The sequence below is a fragment of the Haliotis rufescens genome, unplaced genomic scaffold (genome assembly GCF_023055435.1).
Source record: "Haliotis rufescens isolate VD_foot unplaced genomic scaffold, xgHalRufe1.0.p SCAF_71, whole genome shotgun sequence".
NCBI classification, from domain to species: domain Eukaryota; kingdom Metazoa; phylum Mollusca; class Gastropoda; order Lepetellida; family Haliotidae; genus Haliotis; species Haliotis rufescens.
Window position 1 is genome coordinate 1,519,760 of NW_025964363.1, and position 9,576 is coordinate 1,529,335.

At 45.8% G+C, this 9,576-nt stretch overlaps 1 protein-coding gene across 1 annotated transcript; it reads left to right on the top strand.

The window, feature by feature from the left end:
- The first annotated feature begins 210 nt into the window (after nucleotides 1–210).
- On the top strand, nucleotides 211–9,218 carry LOC124119451 (protein sll1483-like). Its single transcript, XM_048388438.1, has 6 exons — nucleotides 211–470; nucleotides 3,718–3,941; nucleotides 5,282–5,468; nucleotides 6,792–6,893; nucleotides 7,738–7,848; nucleotides 8,751–9,218. Exons 1-6 carry the CDS (start codon nucleotides 269–271, stop codon nucleotides 8,882–8,884), a joined length of 960 nt encoding a protein of 319 aa, XP_048244395.1. The 5' UTR covers nucleotides 211–268; the 3' UTR covers nucleotides 8,885–9,218.
- The last annotated feature ends 358 nt before the right edge of the window (nucleotides 9,219–9,576 follow it).

The following is a 9,576-nucleotide window of genomic DNA, read 5'->3' on the forward strand; positions in this document are numbered from 1 at the left end:
TCTGGGGCCAGGAGCCCATTACGCTAATTTTACATAACAGCCTGTTTGTTATATAAAGTGTGTTTGCGGGCTCCCGCGTGAGCTGGAAAAGTCTCGGATTCCCCCACCCGGGTCAACGTTTTCAGGTCACGCTTCAATACGCAGTCACGAGACTTTGATCATGTGATCACTTACATAAACGCAAAAATGCTATAAATAGTCTCGCAGTCTTCCCCGGGCAGTTCGAGGTTCTCAACGAAGGAGGAAGCACGCGATTCAAGCACCCGAAATGAAATCTGTCATCTGCGTCCTCGCTGCACTTGCATGCACATGCGCAGCACTCACGCGTGAAGGCATCTGGATGCAGATGCATTTAGGTGGTGGCTTGACCGACGGTGAAAACATTCCCCAGCTCGCCGAGACTTTGGGAGAGAAGACGCTGGTTGAGCTCGTCACGCGGGCGGGTCTGGCGGACACACTGTCGAGTACAGGTGAGTGCATCTGTCCTTGGCCTTTGTGGACACAGTGTACATGGTCTTGTCATGGTCACCATGGACAGTGGACATGTTGTTTAAATTTATTTTTCAAGTATGTTCACGATGTGATTTTTAGCACTTTAGCACTTGCAAGCGTATAATGTTTCTCGTCGACTAACATCTAGTGTCTGGAATGATAATATGTTTGAGATTTTTGTGTGTCAGATTGACTTTGAATAATAGGAAGAGACCTGGAGAATCTCTTCATTTTTCAGTAACTCAAGAAATCTAGATTGTAGACTAGCTCAAGCTAGTATGTTTTATGGTCTGTTTTGGAGAGCTTGTTTGTTCATGAACACACCCAGTTTTCCACAGGAGTATCGACCGCCTCCGTGGTCTGGTGGTAGACCGTCGGGGGTTATATCCCCGGTCACGTCATTCCAAAACACGTTAAAAGATGGTACTTGTTGTTACCCTGGCGCATGTCAAAAACAAGGATCGGACTCAGAGGTCAGCTCGGAGTCTGAATACTGTGTCTGAGTAGTAGACACACACACACACACACACTCATGGTGGTCAGGCCCGCTGACTTGGTTGATGCATGTCATTATCCAAATTGCGTGGATCGATGTTGGATGCGTGGATATCTGTCTGATATATTAAATATTCGACACTTACAATATTTTTACTTTTCATCTTGGACGCGACGTTAAACCCCATTCCACCTCACCTCACAAATGTATTATGTAACTAAATTATCTGTGAGTGGATTTTGATATTTTGGACCCATTCCTTTTAAAATGCTGAATCCGCCCTTACACGTTTATCGTCAGGCAATGCACGTGATAAACAGATATTCAAGGTAACGTAACATTATAGCACTCGAGCGCGTCCATTGTTTCGAGGGGTCGTTATTATTTGTGAGGACCCAAGCATTGCACCGCACCTTGGTCGGACGATTCTATTCCCACGAGAGGGTAGCGAACTACGTTTGACGGTTTTGCATCATCGCGTAATTATGCTTTAGAGAAATGTAATGGTAACTTGGGTTGCATAAACAAAACAAAAGAGAAGAAAAGTTATTTTGTTTTGTGAAAGAGCTAGCCCAAGTCTTAGCACGCTTGTGATAAACTATCACTTCGATTGTGTGCTAAAGTTTGGGATGGGATGACATTGATAAAATTATACATTAACAATCCTTGAAATATTGAGGTAGATGCACCCATTGCCCCATGTCGTACACATTGTATAAGCTTCCTGGGCCCTTATAAGATTTTATACAACACCTCGTATAGACGTCACGTGGACGTGACACGTGTTTGGCTTGCACACCCAGCTGAAACCTGCAGACAGTGGCGGTTGTCAGAAATAGTCTACTTATGTCGATCCGATAAAGGTTTATTTCATTGTGCTGAAGACGTTTACGATATGTTTGATAGAATAAATATAATGGGAAGAAAGTCTGCCGATATCTGACGGACTCGGCAGTTCAGTCGGGTTGTGGGAAATTATTGTGACAACGCTCATTCAGTGGTTCGTATAATTGGTCGACCTTGAACCCTGACTGCCACAAAGGCTGTAGTCGTTAAATATTTACGGTTCACTGTGGGTTCCCGCCTCGGCTTTAACTTGTAAAACATGCTACAGTTGCCATTTGTTGAAAGAATTGGAAGCGGTTTGTTCCGTGATATAATTAACCCTGACAAACAATTCAACCTAAAAATTAATAATCGAAATTACGGCCATACGCTTCCTCCTGCATCTATTTTACTAAAACCATCAGTTCACGGGAAACTCGTTTGTGTTCAGGTTTTACAGAAAAAAAAAGAAAAAATGTTCACTGGTCATGCTGAAAATCCCCAGAAATGGTTTGACTTCTTCAGAGAAATAAATTGTATGTCTTGAAAGTCTAGAAATATAAATTTAAAAAAAAGTGATATTGCGGCGGCTTTATACAATTAGAATAGAGCGACAGAAAAAATGATCTATTCACCTGTCATACAATGTTGAGCGTCAGTGAGTCCTGCACCACTGTCTTATTGCTGATATTTTTTTCTGTTTGTTTTGTTTTGTTTGTTTGTTGTTTAACGCCGCACTCAGCAATGTTCCAGCTATATGACGGCGGTCTGTAAAATAATCGAGTCTGAACCAGACAATCCAGTGATTGACATCATGAGCATCGATCCACGCGATTGGGATCGATGACATGCATCAACCAAGTCAGCGAGCCTGACCACACGATCCCGTTAGTCGCCTTTACGACAAGTATGGGTTGCTGAAGACCTAATCTAACCCGGAATCTTCACCGGTCATATTTTTTCTGAGGAAGAGTGTAGTTATATAATGTACACACAAGCCCGTGTGGGACAGCTTGGCGTTAGTTCGCCACGGCCGAAACAGGACGGACTTCAACCGAAGTGTTGGTGAAGCTCTCATAAAATGTCTCCCAAAGCCACAAATTAATCAAATACGTATGTAAAAAGCCCCACGCCCTTGTGATGACAAAACCACATTATGTCAAGGCCCGGGACCATCACACTTACATATCCCGTATTTCGAGACAAGGAAGTTTTTCTGTTCGATTCTGTCGGCACCATAGGGACTTCGTCTGAACGGTTTAACTAGTTAGTGGAGTTCGAGACAAAGGAGTTTATACTATTAGTTTCTGTCGGCACAAGTGACATCGTCTTACACGGTTTATCGAATTTTGTTGTTCGAGACAAAGGAGTTTATACTATTAGTTTCTGTCGGCACAAGTGACATCGTCTTACACGGTTTATCGAATTTTGTTGTTCGAGACAAAGGAGTTTTACGATAACTTTCTGTCGGCACAAGTATAACGATATATACACGGTATAACGAATACACGGTATAACGAATACACGTATACCAAAAGACGTTAAAAGATGGTATTTGTTGTTACCCCGTCTGGCGCTCGGCATTAAGGGGCTAAAACAAGGACTGGTCGGCTCGGAGTCAGTATACTGTGTCTGAGTGGGGTATTCATGTTAAACTGCGGCATGGTATCTCAGTGTGCTAGCACTATAAATCGGCATCAGTCCGGACTAGTACAAGCAGACACACACACACACACATACACGTGCATGCACGTCGCTATATAAGTGCAATAATCTTGGACGCGACGTTAAACCCAATTTCACCTCACCTCACCTGAAGTGGAACATGCCGTTTATCCGTATCGAAAGATGAGCGGTATACACGGGGACTTCCGGATAATAACTGTAATTTCAATTTCTTTAAGCTCCCCCCGCCCCCTTCACCGTGTTCGGGCCGACAGATGACGCCTTTGCCGCTCTCGCCCCGCAAATCAAAGACCTCCTGAAGAACGTGACCATCCTCAAGGGAGTCCTGCTGTACCACGTGTTGTCTGGAGAGGTCTACTCCACCCAGCTGTCCAATGAGCTTCTGGCCAAGTCCCTCGCCGACAGCCTCCCTATCAGGATCAACATCTACCAGGGCGGAAAGGTAAGCGTTGTCAGCGTCAACGTCAACGTCGGAGTACTTGTAGAATAGGGAATCTCACCTCCCTTTTAACAGTAGTTAATGTCAGAAACTTTCAAGCTCATTGCTGCCACCTGTTCTACAGAGTTGTGTCCCCTAACTGCTTTGATCTGAAACTCTCGGTATCATTGCTGCCACCGGTGTGGGCGCGGTCATTACAAGAATCTTGAAATTTGCCCTCTCCCCCCAAATGTAGTAACGTCTTTTGGAATGCCTTCACAGTTAATTTTGAAAAGGCTTATGACTGACCATATTTCCCAGATGAATTAACCTTAAAGTGTTCGCTCGTCACGCCGAAGACCGGGGTTCGATTTCCTACATGGGTACAATGGGTGAAGCCCATTTCTGGAGTACTCCGCCGTGATATTGCTGAAATATTGCTGAAAGCGGCGTAAAACCATACTCACTCACTCCTGTGCGAGTAAATGTTGTTTAACGCTGCACTCGGTTGTTTACACCAGCTGTGGCACAGGGCGTTAAGTTTTCCCTGTCCGGGCACGCCAGCCACTAACAACATGACCAAGGGCGCATGTCATCGGGGTTTAAGACACTCTGTCCCCCCGATCCACACGAGAAGACCTTTACAAGGATGTCATACTGCAAGGGGACCTATTCATTCTGATTAGGGGTGCACGGGTGGCCCACTCGTCTAAGGCGCCGCAATTCCCTGTGCAGAGTTGCGTCCCTTAGGCACGCCAGAAACCTATGATTGTGGGTTCGAATCCCGGTTCGTCCCGATTATGTTTCTAGGTTTGTCAGCACCATACCCGAGCTCACGAGTTTCATCAAAGTGGTAAAAGTCTGAGACCTGCATCACTTCGAGCTTTCCTCCCACATTAAGCCGACACGTCGTGATATAATTGTAATACTGTTAAAAGCAGCGTTAAACCCAACTCACTCACTCACTCTGGTTATCCCAGGCCTGAACCTGTATACATTCAAAGTAGTCACGGAATTTAAACATACGAAACGCCTGTCTAACTGTCCATTGCACGTGATAGAATTGGTCTTCAGCAATCCATGCTTGTCCTAATAGGCGACTAACTGGATCGGGTGGTCCAGCTCGCTGACTTGGTTAACGCGCATGTCATCTTATCCCGAATGTGCAGATAGATGCTCATGATTTCAATCACTGGATTGTCTGGTCCCAACTCGATTATTAACAGACCGCCGCCACATATCTGGAATATTGCTGAGTGCGGCGTAAAACAACAGACCAATCACAAAATTAGATGGACTTACGGCGTCCGGATAAATAAGGTTCCAGGTGATCTATGTGACGTCACTAATGATTTCCTCCCCAGGTAGTGACGGCACAGGGCTCCCCCATCGTCCTCGTGAACCAGAACGCCACCAACGGCGTTATCCACGGCTTGAGTCGCGTCATGCTGCCGCCAGCAGGAACTGTCGTTGACGTGGTTTCTAATGTCCCCGGCTTCAACACACTGAAAACTGCCGTCATTGCAGCCAAGCTCCTCCAGGTTTTGGCCGGTAGGTGTCGCATGGGAAACAGACTTGTGAATTCACTTATTTACAACAGTCACACCCGACCAAGGAGTCCATGTCTGTTCCATGTTGTTTACTTCGACTGCCCTTGGGGGCGGTCGGGTAGCCTAGTGGTTAAAGCGTTCGCTCGTCACGCCGAAGACCCGGGTTCGATTCCCGACATGGGTACAATGTGTGATGCACATTTCTGGTGTCCCCCGCCGTGATATTGCTGGAATATTGCTAAAAGCGGCGTAAAACCATACTCACTCACTCACTCACTCGACTGCCCTTGTTATTGCTCGTAGCTGGGATCATTCAGTCTTTGTATAAGAGATATGTCAGGGGTACATATAAAAGATAACCTTATCCAATCCTTATTTTCTCGCTTTTTTTTATTTCAGCTACGTTTTGATATGTTACAGGGCGGTCGGGTAGCCTAGTGGTTAAAGCGTTCGCTCGTCACGCCGAAGACCCGGGTTCGATTCCCTACATGGGTACAATGTGTGATGCACATTTCTGGTGTCCCCCGCCGTGATATTGCTGGAATATTGCTCAAAGCGGCGTAAAACCCAACTCACTGATATGTTACAAATGAAATCATTGTCAGTTGAGAATGCTGCTATGCTCAGTTAGCTGCGTTGTATGTTTCTCCGTTAAGAAATCTATTTCCTAAGTTCAGAATCCTTCTTGTTTGTTTAAGTAAATGTATAGATGTTGAAAATGGTCATTGTTAATAACGACAGTCGTTACGGAAACGACCCGTGAAGATCCAGGTGAGAATAGGTGTTCAACTCATGCTTGTCGTAAGAGGTGACTCACGGGATCGGGTGGTCAAGCTCACTGACTTGGTTGATCCATATCATCGTATTCCAATTGCGTGGATCGATGCTCATGGTGCCAATCACTGGATTGTCTGGTCGAGATTGAATTATTTACATACCGCCGTCATATAGCTGGACTATTGCTGGGTGCGGCGTTAAACAACAAACAAACACAGTTACGGAACCGAAGACCAACATGTAAGCATCCCATGTCAGCCTCCACACTCGTGTTCATATAGCATCACGGGAACCAGGGGGTACCGTGCAGGAATCAGATTCCTGGCACTCTGCTGCTGGCGGGTGGTCGATGGGTCGGATGGGTCGGGTTGTCGATGGGTCGGGTGGGTCGATGGGTCGGGTGGGTCGGGTGGTCGGACTCTTTGACTTAGCAGATTGCATGTCATCGGACCAGGAATCGTTGCTCATGGATCGTATGAATTGTTGCTTGAATATTGCTCTCTGCTTTTAGCAAACCTCCCTCACTCCTGACCTACATATGTTGTAGGTGATGGCCCCTTCACCGTGTTCGCCCCGACTGACGCGGCCTTCTCTAAACTGCCTCCCGGCACCCTGGACAACCTCCTGAAGAACCTCACTAAACTCACCAGTAAGTACTAGAACCTCACTAAACTCACCAGTAAGTAACAAGAACCTCACTAAACTCACCAGTAAGTAACAAGAACCTCACTAAACTCACCAGTAAGTAACAAGAACCTCACTAAAGTCACCAGTAAGTAACAAGAACCTCACTAAACTCACCAGTAAGTAACAAGAACCTCACTAAACTCACCAGTAAGTAACAAGAACCTCACTAAACTCACCAGTAAGTAACACGGCCTTCATCCATCAGATGTATGCCAAGCCGAACCCTTTAGAAAACACTCGGTGTTCTAGTGTAGTGGTTCACATGTTCGCTCACCGTGCCGTAATTCCCCGTTCGAATCCCCCATATTGGTACAAATATTGCTTCCCTTGCTGTTATATTGCTGTCGTATACTACAAATCCACTAGCTTACTTCGGTGATTCAGGTATTTGTTTTAGCCATTGAGTATTTACTCCCAAGTTATCGTAAGGCGACTCACGGAATCGGGTGGTCTGCCTCGATGACTTGGTTGATGCATATCATCGTTTCATAATTGTGTAGATTCATGCTCATGATGTCAATCACTTGGTTGTCTGGTCCGGACTCGATTATTTACAGACAGCTGTCATATAGCTGGAATATTGTTGAGTGCGGCGATAAACAAGAAACATATAATTCACATTGTGTATTAATTGTTTTACTTTGGTATGAAACATACTCTTCCTCCTTTCGGTCCTGCCTGCTTGGTATTTCTACAACCAGATGACCTCTCCCAGGTTTCATACACCACTTGTGAAAATGCCACGGGACATGTGATACCATCCCTTGTCTTGTGAAATTAATTGATGAGCACTATGTAAATTCCAGGTGTGCTTGAATACCACGTCGTGAGCGGCACATTCTACAGCGCTGGACTGACCAACAATATGAAGGTGACGACCCTCAACAAACAGGACTTCACCGTCATGGTGTCCAGTGGTGAGTGATGAATGCGATTCAGGGAAGAATAGGTCCCCAGTACCTCATGCTTGTCTCCCTGTGGGGATTTAGGGAAGAATAGGTCCCCAGTACCCATGCTTGTCTCCCTGTGGGGATTTAGGGAAGAATAGGTCCCCAGTACCTCATGCTTGTCTCCCTGTGGGGATTCAGGGAAGAATAGGTCCCCAGTACCCATACTTGTCTCCCTGTGGGGATTCAGGGAAGAACAGGTCCCCAGTACCTCATGCATGTCACCCTGTGGGGATTCAGGGAAGAACAGGTCCCCAGTACCTCATGCTTGTCTCCCTGTGGGGATTCAGGGAAGAATAGGTCCCCAGTACCTCATGCTTGTCTCCCTGTGGGGATTCAGGGAAGAATAGGTCCCCAGCACCTCATGTCCGTCTCCCCCTAGTGTTGAGAAGTCGCAATATGTTACTTCGCTGAAGGTGTGATGTCATGCATGTGTGTTCTCCTATCTGTTAGTGTGCAGAGTTGCGTCCCTTGCGCACACCATATTGTGGGTTTGAACCTCGATTCCCCCACCAACATCGCCCCCCCCCCCCCCTCCCCCGATTATATAATATCGGCGTTAAACAAAACTCACTCACTCCTATCTTTAAGTTAGCTTTGTGTATACACCCAGCAAGGCTGGATGGGCCTGACTAGTTTTAAGCTTTGTGTATCGTACATCAGTCAGGCTGGATGGGCTTGACTAGTTGTAAGCTTTGTGTATCGTACACCCAGTCAGGCTGGATGGGCTTAACTAGTTGTAAGCTTTGTGTATCGTACACCCAGTCAGGCTGGATAGGCTTGACTAGTTGTAAGCTTTATGTATCGTACACCCAGTCAGGCTGGATGGGCTAGTTGTAATCATACAATCAAAATCTGGCTTTCCTCGGCAGGCGGTGTGAGCATAGACACCGGGTCCGGCACCGCTAACGTCATCGCTGCCGATGTCAGCATCACCAACGGTGTCATCCACGTCATCGACGAAGTTCTCATTCCACCAATGATGTCTTTCCATTTGGACAAATAAACAACACGTTACCACAATCTCATGACAGTGGACTGGCGCCCATCCGGACCTGCAAGTGTGAATGGTCCCACTGTATGCCTGCAGGTTGAGAATATCAGCCATGGATGGATCACTGAGCTGTGTCATCGCCTCAACGTTCTCGGACTCCAGATGGTCATCAATATTCCATATATGGTCATCAATATTCCATATATGGTCATCAATATTCCATATATGGTCTTGCTTGTACTTCTTTGTTGTTCGGGGAGTTTTGAATGTTGAGTGAGTTTATATTCCAATTGTTTTCACCTTTCTATCGTTGTTGTATTTACAATAAAATATTTGTACATCGAAACGTATCATTGTCATCATTAAACTGCTTTAACCGTTGAACTATTGAATATTGCTGACGCTTTCGAACTTTACCGAGAGGCCAGGGAATAACGGTGAGGCTTTGTCTTTTGTGTGTTTGTTTGTCAGCTATATTCCAGCTATTTTTGACGTTGGTCTGTAAATAATCGAGTCTGGACCAGACAATCCAGTTATGATGGCATGAGCATCGATCCACACAACTGGCATGCAATGACATGCACCAACCAAGTCAGCGAGACTGAGCACGTTTTCATCAACGACCCCGAGTGTTTACAAACAAACCCGGGTAAAATAAATTGAAACGACATTTATGAATTTTATCCGTGAACCTTAGCAAACAG